The sequence below is a fragment of the Giraffa tippelskirchi genome, chromosome 3 (genome assembly GCF_054371585.1).
Source record: "Giraffa tippelskirchi isolate mGirTip1 chromosome 3, T2T-mGirTip1v1.2.pri, whole genome shotgun sequence".
In the NCBI taxonomy this organism is placed as follows: domain Eukaryota; kingdom Metazoa; phylum Chordata; class Mammalia; order Artiodactyla; family Giraffidae; genus Giraffa; species Giraffa tippelskirchi.
In genome coordinates, this window is record NC_137277.1 from 122,556,843 (window position 1) to 122,569,767 (window position 12,925).

Here is a 12,925-nt window from a genome sequence, read left to right on the forward strand (position 1 = left end):
CTGATGACACCTCTCTACATAGTATGGTTTACCCTTAGACAAAATGTAGTGGGGGCTTTCAGAGGGCCCGGCCCCCTCCTGGGCTCAGTATCCTCTCAGGGGGCAGTACGGGTGGAATCTTGTATGGAATGAGCTGCCTTAGTTTATCAGTTTAGAAGACTGGGCATGAAATGCAATAATAGCATTCTTTACTTTTAAAATAATTATTAGTGCCTACAGAGAAAATGGATTAATACTGCCTTCCTCATCTATAATCAGGATGGAAACCAGATGAACTGTAATTTCATTCCTTTGGATATAAAATTAGACCTGTGGGAAGATTTACCAGCAAGCTTTCAGCTGAAACAAAATCGCTCCCTGGTAAGAACCGTCCTGCACATTTGTTCTGAATGAAAATTTGAGTAATTTTAAAGACCATTTTTGAGTTTGATAAAAGCAGAGCAGCTTGTGGCCTGCTGCGGTCAGATCACTGGGTGCACTTTAATCAGTCCAGGCAGTGCCTGTGAGTTACCAGGATAAACGTGAAATCTGTTACCCTGGCCAACGATCACACCTCGGGTTGCTGTTTCTGTGGATAGACTCATCCTCACATCGTTTCTCATTCACAGGATTAGCAGCTGTGAGGTTGGTATCTGACAGAATCACACTTTATCTTTTAGGTTAAGTTCTAACACTGACGAGCTCTGAGAGCGAGGATAACACCATGTGGGGGGACTCCATTCCTTATGGTCAGCACCAGGGTGCAGCCACAGGCCATGTACCTGCTGGGGAGGCCTTAGTTCTGATCTGTGCTGATTGATCTTCACTGCTAAGGAGGGTCAGCGTGTGTGGGGGCTGAGCTAGCATGCAGCATAGGGCTGTTAACAAGAATACAGGGATTATGTTTTTGCATTTGAGCAGAAATGAAAACACTGGGCATGGTCGGCTACACCCATCTTAAAAGAAAAGGTAGCCATGAGCTGTTTTCTTTGGTGTCATCTAATGCTGATGCTCAGATTACCAGAAAATAGCCAATTATGTATAACTGACTAATAAGAATAACAGTAGCCCTAATGAAATGTCCCAGATTTATTATTGACGACTTTTTTCCGTCAGTCTAGGCAGTCAGGTACAAACGATGCCCAGATACCGCCCTGTCATTGTCACCACCACAAGATCCACTGTCCCCAAAATCCAGTTTTGCCTCAGCCACTGTTGAGGTATGTGTGCTTTTGGTGTCAGTGAGGACATTATTGCTGTTGGTCTCTGTGCATGGAGGACATGTGCTGAGTGTTCTAAATGGTGTCTATAGAGAGTTGATGGCTTGGAAGAGACCTCTGCAGAACTGGCCATAGATGGTTCACAACAAAGGTAGGAAAACTGCATCAAACTGAAGAAAACCTTAAACTGTGAGACAAAAACTCTGTTTGGGGTTATAATAAAACATCCGTTTTCAGATGCTATAGGTAGCCTCACTTTCAAAGGAAGATGCCTGGCAAGCTGTACACTCTTTTCATTATCTCATTTAATTCTGCCAGATCTTGAGGTTTGTTCGAGAATGGGGTAGTCTAACTGCCATGAAGCAGAGGATAATCAGGAAAAGCGGGCAGCTGTTCCGCAGCCCAGTTCTGGCTCTGGAAGAGATCGCAAAGCAGCAAACCAAACAAAACAGTACTAAGAGGTATGAGTTGTCTTTCTTCATTTTGTATTTTATTGTCTGTCATAGTTATTTCTACAGGAGTCTCAGACATTTTATGTAACCACTAACAAAATTCTGATGGATTAAGAAAATATGATACATAAAAAGACAGCATATTTTGTAGCAACATAATTAGATATTTTGTGAATTTGATTACATCTGCTGGGGAAAATCAAAGTGTCTGGACCTTCTCACTGTGAGTCCTGCTCATCAAGAGAGAGGCCAGACTCACAGGTTGATCGTGCTCTTGGGACGTGAATCTTGGGTGCAATACAGCATGGTAGCTGCTTCTGTTTGATGCACCACCACCCAAGCAGGCTACGTTGTGTGCTCAGTTGCGTCCGACTCTTTGTGACCCCATGGACTGTAGCCCACCAGGCTCCTCTGTCCATGGGATTTTCCAGGCAAGGATACTGGAGTGGGTTGCCATTTCCTCCTCCAGGGGATCTTCCCAACCCAGGAATCGAACCTGTGTCTCTTGTGTCTCCTGCATTGGCAGGCAGGTTCTTTACCAGTGTGCCACCAGGGAAGCCCCTACTAGGGGAAGGTGGCAATTATCATGTCCATGGTTGGAAACAAAGTAATAGGAAAGGTTGAATATCTCAGGCTTGTAACTGTTTCACCTTCATCATGACAGGTGCCTTTCAAATCTCTACATGCTCCCTTTCCTTTCTCAGCAGCAGCAGCAGCAGCATCTTTGCCTCACAGAGACATCCCCTTGCGTGATCTGAAATCCCCAGTCTCTGTAGACTCTTTGTCAGCATGAAGCAAAGATACTCAGGGAAAGCGGGCAGCTGTTCTATAGCCCACCTCTCTTTTTGGAAGAGATCACAAAGCACCAAACCAAGCAGCACTATTGGCAGGAAAAGGCCCTTTCTTTAGCTCTTGCTGTCTCCATATACCTGTAATCTCTCTTCATCCTCACATCCAGCGTTTTTATCATCTCTAGCTTTTTCCATGCACATGGGTGACAAAAATCCATTAACTGTATACAGTACAGTTTGTTAAGTACATTAAATCCTCATACTGTGAAGACCTCTTCCACTGTCTCAAAATATCATATGTGAGAACATGGAAAATCATTAAGGGTAAAAATAAGTGTATAAAAAGGTTGTTGTGTTCAGTTACTCAGTCTTGTCTAAATCTTTGCAGCCACATGGACTGCAAAGCTCACTATGCTCCTCTGCCCATGGGATTTCCCAGGCAAGAATACTGGAGTAGGCTGCCATGCCCTCCTCCAGAGGATCTTCCCGACCCAGGGGTTGAAGTGACGTCTCCCACATCTCCTGCATTGGCAGGCAGATTCTTTACCACTGGTGCCACTTGGGAAGCCTGTGAAAAAAAAAGGATGGATACACAAATATATGTAATTGCTATTAGTGACATAGTGTCAGGGAAGATAGCTTAGGAACTGGTATCAGAGGTTTTTCTAACACATGGTTCTCAGCTGGAAGCAGTTTCTTCTGTGGTTGCAATCTTGGGGGTCATTTTTTAGATTGTCATGATTAGGGGATACAGCTGAGCCCACCTATTGGATTGAGGCCTGGGGTACTGCCAAAAATCCTACAGTGAACAGGGCCACTCTTCCAAACAGTTACCTGTTTCACAATGTCACTGGTGCCACTGCTGAGAAATCTGACTCTAGACCATATGATTAGGGGATTTGTGGAGACTATAGGGACTTTATACTTCCCGCTGAGATTACAGACTCATGTGACTAAAAATAAAGCAAGGAACCATATGTGAATGAATGAGGTCAGGTATAAAACCAGAAAAGGATGGGGTAGGGGGTAAAACTATAGCAGATTAGAAAGTAATAACCTATCTAACATCACACAAATTTAGATTTAAAAATTAAACACTGTATGAGTCATGTAAAGCCCTTCGACTAGTTGAATTTATCCATGAGCTGCCAGTTTTGGACTCTTGCCTCAACTCTTTTGTACTGGTTGGCTTTTCCCATTACTTTATATAAAAATATACATACACACATGTACCTACACACATACAACAAAAAACACACCTATTTTGTTTTTCTCAATACTTCTTCCAGTCCTCTCCTTCTTTTCATTTTTGAAACCATAGTCTTAGTTGAAGTATTGGTATTCTCTTTACACAATCATAATTCCCTTCTTAACTGAATTTATAGCTCATTCCAGCCTCTTCTAACACATCCTATTATTTCTTCTCCAGCAGACATGCAAGCACCACCTAAGAAAGATAGCTGGTCAGGGTGTAAAAGCAAAAGTCATAAGATCAGTGGCTCAGAGGTTAAAGCATCTGTCTGCAATGTGGGAGACCCAGGTTAAATCCTTGGGTCAGGAAGTTCCCCTGGAGAAGGAAATGGCAACCCACTCCAGTATTCTCGCCTGGAGAATCCCATGGATGGAGGAGCCTGCTAGGCTACAGTCCACGGGGTCGCAAAGAGTTGGACACGACTGAGTGACTTCACTTTCTTTCAAGCCTAAGTCAGATACACAGTATTATTTATAAATATTATATATAGGTGATATATTAAAGATAAAGCTGTGTTAAGAAGCAGTGGAGTAAGTAGTCAGATTTGTTTTTTTTTAAGAGCTCCCCCTGGCCCCAGTTGGAAGATTAGATTGAAATGGCAAGACTTGAAGTGGGAGACAAGTGGCATTAGCTTCCTGTTGCTGCCCTGACAAATCACCCCAAATTTAGCAGCTTAAAATAACAGGAATTTATTATCTCTCAATTTTTTAAGTCAGGAGTCTGAGTTGACCCTACTGTTTCTCTGCTCTGGGTTTTATAGACTGAAAAAAAGATAGTGGCTGGCTAGGTTTTTAATGATAGTCTGGGAAGGATACATTTTCACATTTATTCAAGTTGTTGACTGAATTCAGTTTCTTCTGGGTGTAGGACTTTGGTTTCCTTGCTGACCATTGACAGGGGGGCCAGCCTCTGTTTCTAGGGGCTTTTTTTAGTTCTAGCACATAGGCCCCTATATCTCAGAATCAGCAATGATGTGTCAAATACTTCTCATGCTTGGAATTAATCCCTTTCTGTTTTGTTGTGTTTTTTGTTTTTTTTTTGGACTTGCTCCCTTTCTTAAGGTCAACTGATTAGTAACCTTAATTACATCTGCAAAATCCCTTTGCAACATTACCTGGGTGAGTGTTCAATTGAATACCAGGAGATGGGACTCCTAGACAGAGATATCTTTAATTACAGTTGACCTGGAATAAAAAGATAGGGGCTTATATTGAGGCATTAGAAATGGGAATGGAGGAGAATGAGGAGAGGTATTGAGGTAGATCCAAAGACCTTGGTCACTAATGAGAGAGAGGTGGGAAGAGAGGGCTCCAGGGACATGGACTTAGCAGAGCCAGGAAAATGAAACATGTGCTTCTGCAGAGGGGAAATTCTTAGAGGAAGCATGCTGATTCTGGCTGTAGAACCCTAGTCACAGTGAACTGAAGTGTGTCTCTCTGAAAGCAGGTGTGAAAGGGGCAACACAACAGCACTGAATTGGAAGTCTGTATTCGGAACAGGTAGATACTGGATACCTTGCCCTCTCGTCATCCTGCCAGTTTACCTTCTGTTGTTGTTATTCAGTTGCTAAGTCATGTCCGACTCTTTGCAACTCCATGGACTGCAGCATGCCAGGCTTCCCTGTCCTTCACTATCTCCCAGAGCTTGCTCAAATTTTGTCCATTGAGGCAGTGGTGCCATCCAACCATCTCATCCTCTATTGCCCCCTTTTCCTCTTGCCTTCAATCTTTCCCAGCATCAGAGTTTTTTCCAATGAGGCGGCTCTTCACATCAGGTGGCTAAAGTATTGGAGCTTCAGCTTCAGCACCAGTCCTTCCAATGAATATTCAGGGTTGATTTCCTTCACAATTGACTGGTTTGATCTCCCCGCAGACCAAAGGACTCGCAAGAGTCTTGTCCAACACCACAATTCAAAAACATCGATTCTTTGGCACTCAGCTGTCTTTATAATCCAACTCTCACATCCCTTCATAACTACTAGAAAAACCGTAACTTTGACTATACAAACCTTTGTTGGCAAAGTGATGTCTCTGCTTTTTAATACGTTGTCTAGGTTTGACATAGCTTTCCTTCCAAAGAGCAATCGTCTTTTAATTTTGTGGCTGCAGTCCCCATCCACAGTGATTTTGGAGCCCAAGAAAATATAGTTTTCTTTCCAGAGAAACTATACCAGAGAGGCACCTGTCTTGGAAACATCAGGCTTAGTGGAGACAAAGAGAGAAGTGTTACACTAGAAACTACACTCCCTAGATCCCTGTATTGGCTCAGCTGCTACACCAACAGCCATATTTTAATTTAGAGTAGGCAGGGGATTAGAGGAGTCATCTCTGAAAAGATGGACTAGCCTCAGAATGAAGACAAAGATATATTAATTTGGGGGAATTCTCCCAAAAGCAATAACTAGATCTCCCAGTGTGATTATTTGTCCACTTGTTTGCAGGCTACACCCAAGCTCAGAGGTTGCAGTCAGCTTTTGAGCAGCTCACTCTTAAAGCCAATATCACCAACCATTGTTTAGGTTCCTAAGTGGGTTCCAACTTGTTGGAGGGCAGGCCTGATTCAGTTGGAAACCTGTGGGTTTAGAATACCAACTTTTTTTTATCATATAGCCACAGCTGGTCAGGTTGGCAGCCTTGAGCCCAGCACTGTTCTCATTGGTGCAGGCCACTTTCCAACTCACTCCTCTCTTATTGCAAAACTTCCATGGTCCATCTTCCATGACCATCCTCATCCCAGAATTACTTCAGGAGACAGCATTCTTCCTTCACTATTTGTCAAAATTGGGATTCGCTGTAATCTGTTTGAGAGTTGGTATGCTTATGAACTTCTTAGCAGACCTCAATGGAAAATTAAATATTGGTAACACAACTACGTTTGAAAAGTTGTCAACAACCCACTATGAGGCTGGTTGATCTGTTTCTTGTAGTTTCCAAACATTTGTACTTAAACGTCTCATAGGGAAGCCAGAGGTTATTTTTAGTTCTTAAATCTCTGAATAAATTTCTCAGCATCTTTTAAAGTTACTGAATTAAGTTTCTAAGCTTTTAAACATTGAATAATACCAAAGGCAAGGCTTAATATCTCATTGCCCCTTAAAGCTAGGAAGCTTTTAAGTTCATTTAGAATCTGCTGGAATACTTTAGCAAAATGCTTTTGTGGAGGGAATAAAATGATTGAAGAAATGGGGTGTGTGTGTATGTAGGGGGAATTTAGGAGCTAAAAGGGCAAGTTAAAGAATACTAAAAGAATTCACTCTGATTCCTTTTTGCTTTAAGAAAGACACACAAGTAGAAATGCAAACATGTGAAAAGACAGTCATCATTCCTCTTAATAGGAGAAATTCAAATTTAAAGCTATAACAGACCAGTCACCGTTAGCAGAGACGTTTTTAACTGCTATACCTTGTGCTAGTGAAAGTGTGAGGGACTCTCATCCACTGCTGGTGGGGTCTATAAATTGGTACGGCCTCCCAGGTGGCTCAGTGGTAAGAGATCCACCTGCCAATGCAGGAGATGCAGGTTCGATTCCTGGTTGAGAAGATCCCCTGCAGGAGGGCATGGCAACCCACTCCAGTATTCCTGCCTGGAAAACTCCTTAGAGGAATTTTTAGAGGCAAGAGGTCAGAGGAACCTGGCAGACTACAGTTCAGGAGGTCGCAAAGAGTTAGGCACAACTGAGCGCTATATAAATTGGTACCAACCCAGAAGAGAACAATGTGTCAAAATCTATCCAAACTTAGAGCACCCAAGATCTTTGACTTAGCAAATCTGCTTCAGGGAATTTATTCTACAGATAGTTCTTGTATAGAAAACAGGGATATTTGGGATAGGACTATTTATTATGACATTATTTGGGATAGCAGAGTCTAGAACAACCTAAGTGGGCATTAATCAGAGACTAGTTAGATAATGAAATAACATGAAACCATTAAAAGTATAGAGCGATCTTATATGTGCTAATATGGAAAGATCTCCAAGAATGTATCTTTAGGCAAAAAGAGCAAGGTGAAGATTAGTGTATATTATTCTACCTTTTAATTTTTATTGGAGTATAGCTACTTTACAATGTTGTGTTTCTGCTGTATAGCAAAGTCAATCAGTTATAGTAATACACATACATATAGCCTCTCTTTTTTGGATTTCCTTCCCACTTAGGTCACCACAGAGCACTGAATAGAGTTCTCTGTGCTATACAGAAGCATTCTCATTAGTTATCTATATTATACATAGTATCAATAGTATATATGTATGTCTATCCCGATCTCCCAGTTTATCCCACCCCCTTCCCCCTCCCTTGGTGTTCATGTTTGTTCCCTACATCTGTGTCTCTATTTCTGCTTTGCAAATAGGTTCATCTGTCCATTTTCCTAGATTCCACATATACGCATTTATATACGGTACTTCTTTTTCTGACTTACTTCACTTTGTATGATAGTCTCTTGGTCCATCTATGTCTGCAAATGGCAGGTTTTTTCCTTTATATGGTTAAGTAATACTCCATTGTATATATGTACCACATCCTCTTATCCATTCCTCTGTTGATAGACATTTAGGTTGCTTTCATGTCCTGGCTGTTGTAAATAGTGCTGCAATAAACATTGGCATGTATGTATCTTTTGGGATTATGGTTTTCTCCCAGTATATGTCCAAGAATGGGATTGCTAGGGTCATATGGTAGTTCTATTTTTATTTTTTTTAAGAAGCCTCCACACTGTTCTCCACATTCCCACCAACAGCGTAAGAGGGTTCCCTTTTCTCCATACCCTCTCCAGCATTTATTGTTGTAGATTTTTTGATAAACACCATTCTGATCAGTGTGAGATGGTATCTCATTGTAGTTTTGATTTGCATTTCTCTAATTATTAGTGATGTTGAGCATCTTTTCATGTGCCTCTTGGCCATCTGTATGTCTTCTTTGGAGAAATGCCTATTTAGGTCTTATGCCCATTTTTGATTGGGTTGTTTGGTTTTTTTTGATACTGAGCTGCATGAGCTGTTTGTATATTTTGGAAATTAACCCCCTTGTTGGTTGCTTAGTTTGCAAATATTTTCTCCCATTCTGAGGGTTGTCTGTTCATCTTGTTTATGGTTTCCTTTGTCATGCAAAAGCTTTCAAGTTTAATTAGGTCCCATTTATTTATTTTTGTTTTTAAAAATAAAAAAATATAATGGAGAGTGACTGCTAATGACTATGGGTTTCTTTCTGGGGTTATAAAAATGTTCTGGAATTAGATAGTCATGATGTTACAGCCTTGTGAATATACTAAAATGCACTGAATTGTAAACCTTAAAATGGTAAATTTTATGATATGTGAATTATATGACCATAAAAATACAAAGAAATAAATTAAAGGTATGCATGCTCCTGTGCTCAGTCGTGTTCAACACTTTGTGACCTCATGGACTGTAGCCCACCAGACTCCTCTGTCCATGGCATTTTCTAAGAATATGGAGTGGGTTGCTATTTCCTCCTCCAGGGATCTTCCCGACCCTGGGATTGAACCCATGTCTCCTGTGTCTCCTGCATTGCAGGTGGATTCTTTACCACTGAGCCATCAGGGAAACCCCCAAATTAAAGTTATACACCTTTACAAAGAAAAAATGAACTGTTTCTAAAAGGATGTATTGAAAACTGGCAAAAGATGTAGTTTGGGGGAGTGGGGAGAAAATTATGGGAATGGAAGGGAGGCTTATTATTCACTACATACAGCAGTGTGTGCCTTTAAAATTCTGAAATATGCATTTGTATCACCTAATCAGAAATACCGTACTTTATAGAAAGGGAATCTGTTAATTATTAAATATACTTTAACAATATAAAAGCAATTTAAGAAATTTTACCTATAAACTGCACAATTCCATTGTGATTTAACTTTGGTTTTATTGTCAAGTTAACAAATGAAGTGTTTGAGAATATGAAGAAATGCATGTTAATTTTTAAAGAAAACAGCAATTTTTAAAGAAAACTGTAAACCACTTGAGAAACTAGGCCATGCTAATTAGAAGTAATTAATTGGGTAATTGCATTTCACCTAGTTAAAATCCCCCATCACCTGCAATTGAAGAAACTTTCCTCTCTCCTTCCAGTCCCTAAACTATTATGTGGTACTGATAGTGTTGTGTAATAAGGTTCTGAGTCCCTCATCAAAAGTGGCTTTATTTCAGTGGAGGATTCCATAAACCCTGTATGAGCTGATAATAATGGAAACAACCTTGAGATTATACACAATGTGATTGAACCTGATTAACTAAAGAGAATAACTTTATCCAAATACGATGACACACTATTATAACTGATTAAGGTGATATGAGGAGCCTTGAAGAGAAGGCCAAGTGGGAGGTAAAAATGCACTTAGAGATGTTCTGCATGGCTTGGCAAGCAGTTTACCTACAGCTGTCAGTGGTACATGAATTTGATCATTTCTTATTCCCACACCCACTCCTTTTTTCCTGTGAGTGAAACTGACTCTTGAATTTCTTAGAAAAATAAATCTTCAGAAAACTTACTTGGCACAGAGATGTGTTTACCATACATGGAAGACCAACGTAGAGGAAGAAAATCCCGTTCCCTAATTTAAGTATTAGCACGATGAATAGACTTACATATTCCTTTTTCTCCTACTGCTTTTGCAAGGAGCAATGTGAACATGAAATAGAGAAACTCTTAAAGGGATCTACTTCATGTGTATTTGTTTCAGATATATAACGAAAGAAGATGTTGCTGCAGCCTCGATGGACAAGGTGAAGAATGACGGGGGCCATGTCCGACTAATCACAAAGGGGCCCAGGCCAGGGGACCCTTCTACAAAGTAAGAGGTTTTTTACTTGTCAGGCATAGTGTTACTAAGACTCTTTCTTTAAATGAATGTATTCATTTCTGTAACAATAGTTTACCTCTGTGTGACCACTTTACACATTACAAAAAGCTTTCACAATGTAATAGCTCTTCTGTCCTAGCAATGCTACGGCTCCTGATGCCCTTATCTTAGAAATTAGAGATCAAGAAGGTACCTGAGGCTAAGTGGGTTATATGACCTGCCCCAGGCTACCAGATACTAGTAGTGAGGTCCAATCTGGGCTCTGCCCCCCCAGTCTTGAGTTCTTTCTATCATAAAAAGTTTTTCTTTTAACACTTCTAACAGCAAAGTAGCTATTGTAATTCCCATGCAGGACTTTTTGACATTCTTGAGTAATTAACTTTTCCTTTAGTTTAACAAAGTGAGCTTATGTCCTGCCATGTTTCATCTCTAATTTTAATTCTATCAACTCCGAGTTTACCTGTAGGAGGCATGTATGTAGCAAGTCTCCCGTTCTAATTCCTGTTAGCACTGTTGGTTCCCTGGTTCTGTCACTGAATGGATGTGCACAGTCTGTCTCCTGAAGGCCAGCAATATTCAGATGTTCGTGGAAATCCTGGTAATGGCCTCTTGGTCCTAATGAAGCGTGTGACCCAACACATTGAGTGAGCAGGGTAGCCTGTCTTTTCCCAGACTGAAGAAGCATTTTCTAACTTTTCATTTTCCATCTTCTCCAGATGCCTCAGAGTCTGTGTAACTTGAAGACATCTAAGTTCCAAAGAGAGGCAGCATATTTGTATTCAAATTAATTTTTCTGAACACACCATTCTTTCTTTTCCTTGGTGTGTAATAGAGTGCTGACTATAGCTATTAATATTTCATTTCCACAGTGAATCACAGAATCTGCATGCCCTATGTTTACTGTTTGTCAGCACAGAAACTTTGAAGACCTTTAAATGAAGTTAACAATGATTTAGAGTAAGCCTTCATTAATTACCTATTCAATGTTTTGCCCCTTCTAGAGAATTTCTTGAAGACGGAAAATGTGTCCCATTTCTAAATCCCTGCACAGCCCAAGGTGATCTAACTCTGAAGGCTTCCACATCCAAAGGCTATTTGCAGGCTGTGGATAACGAAGGAAATCCACTTTGCCTTCGCTGTCAGCAACCCACTTGCCAAACTAAGCAAGAGTGTAAAGCAGATGCTTGGGATTCACGGTTCTGTTCTCTGAAATGTCAGGAGGAGTTTTGGATTCGATCTAATAATAGTTACCTGAGAGCCAAAGTATTTGAAATTGAACATGGTGTATGTCAGCTGTGTAATCTGAATGCACAAGAACTCTTTTTACATCTGAGAGATGCCCCTAAAAGTCAGAGGAAGAGTCTTCTGGACGCCACCTGGACCTCAAAGCTCCCATTAGAACAGGTAAATTTTAATTACTGACTGATAAAACAGCACTGCACAGAGTGATGAATATTGACTCACTTTCCTCTTAAAACCTTTTTAATATGGGCATTTTCAGATACATTTACAAAAGCAGAATAACGAACCCACACACCTGTCACCTGACTTTACCAACATTTTGCTATTCATTTTCATGTCTCCCTCACTTCGATTCTTTTTCTCTCCTGGAATTATTTTAAAGTAGATCTCAGACAGCATTTCATTTCATCCTTAGATACTTTCATTATGTACCTTTCACAGATGAAGACTTTCTTTCTCCCTCCCCTTTGTCTTTCTCTTTTAAATATAAACCCATAGCCCAATATCCATGGTCACACCCAACATAATTATAATTCTAGTTACAATAAGTCCATGTTTGGTTTCCCAGATGGTCTCAAAAATGTCTTTTCACAACTGCTTTGTTCAAATTAGGATCAAAATATGACCTGCACATTGCATTTGGTCATTATACCTCTTATGTTTCATTTAATCTGTAATATAACCCCTTTCCTTTTTTTACTCCACTGATTGCTGAAGAAACCAGGTCATTTGCCTGCAGTATTTCCCACATTCTGGATTTGTGTGTGGTCCACTTTCTGGACCTGTATCCTCATGATGTTATTTGACATGTTTCTCTATCTCCCTGACTTACTGAATAATGGTTATAAGATCTAGAAGTTTAATTAGATTCCTTTTTTCAACATTTTTTAATATGACCATTTTTTAAAGTCTTTATTGAATTTGTTACAGTATTGTTTATGTTTTATGTTTCAGTTCTTTGGCCTCAAGGCATGTGGGTTCTTAGCTTCCCCACCAGGAATCAAACCTGTACCCCCTGCACTAGAAGGTGAAATCTTAACCACTGAACCACTAGGGAAGTCCCTGACTAGATTCTCATTAGATTATTTTGGGAAGAGATCTTAACAGATGGTGCATTGCACTGAGAGGCACTTAGGGTCTGGTCATTCCACTTTTCATGATGTTAATATTGA

The 12,925-nt window shown here is 40.3% G+C and overlaps 2 protein-coding genes across 32 annotated transcripts in view; one reads left to right on the forward strand and one right to left on the reverse strand.

The window, feature by feature from the left end:
- Nucleotides 1-12,925, forward strand: part of ZRANB3 (zinc finger RANBP2-type containing 3) — a 270,266-nt gene that overhangs the window by 252,593 nt on the left and 4,748 nt on the right. For all 26 annotated transcript variants that reach the window (XM_081579194.1, XM_081579188.1, XM_081579182.1 and 23 more), the window contains 4 exons: nt 259-360; nt 1,518-1,660; nt 10,392-10,502; nt 11,513-11,915. In XM_081579194.1, the coding sequence (XP_081435320.1) occupies nt 259-360; nt 1,518-1,660; nt 10,392-10,502; nt 11,513-11,915 (759 nt within the window). The remainder of the gene's footprint in view (nt 1-258; nt 361-1,517; nt 1,661-10,391; nt 10,503-11,512; nt 11,916-12,925) is intronic.
- Nucleotides 9,555-12,925, reverse strand: part of RAB3GAP1 (RAB3 GTPase activating protein catalytic subunit 1) — a 140,188-nt gene continuing 136,817 nt past the window's right edge. For 5 of the 6 annotated variants that reach the window (XR_014079278.1, XR_014079277.1, XR_014079275.1 and 2 more), the window contains one exon: nt 9,555-11,258. The gene's annotated coding sequence lies outside the window, so the exon portion shown is untranslated. The remainder of the gene's footprint in view (nt 11,259-12,925) is intronic. The other variant, XR_014079276.1, reaches the window with a different exon arrangement.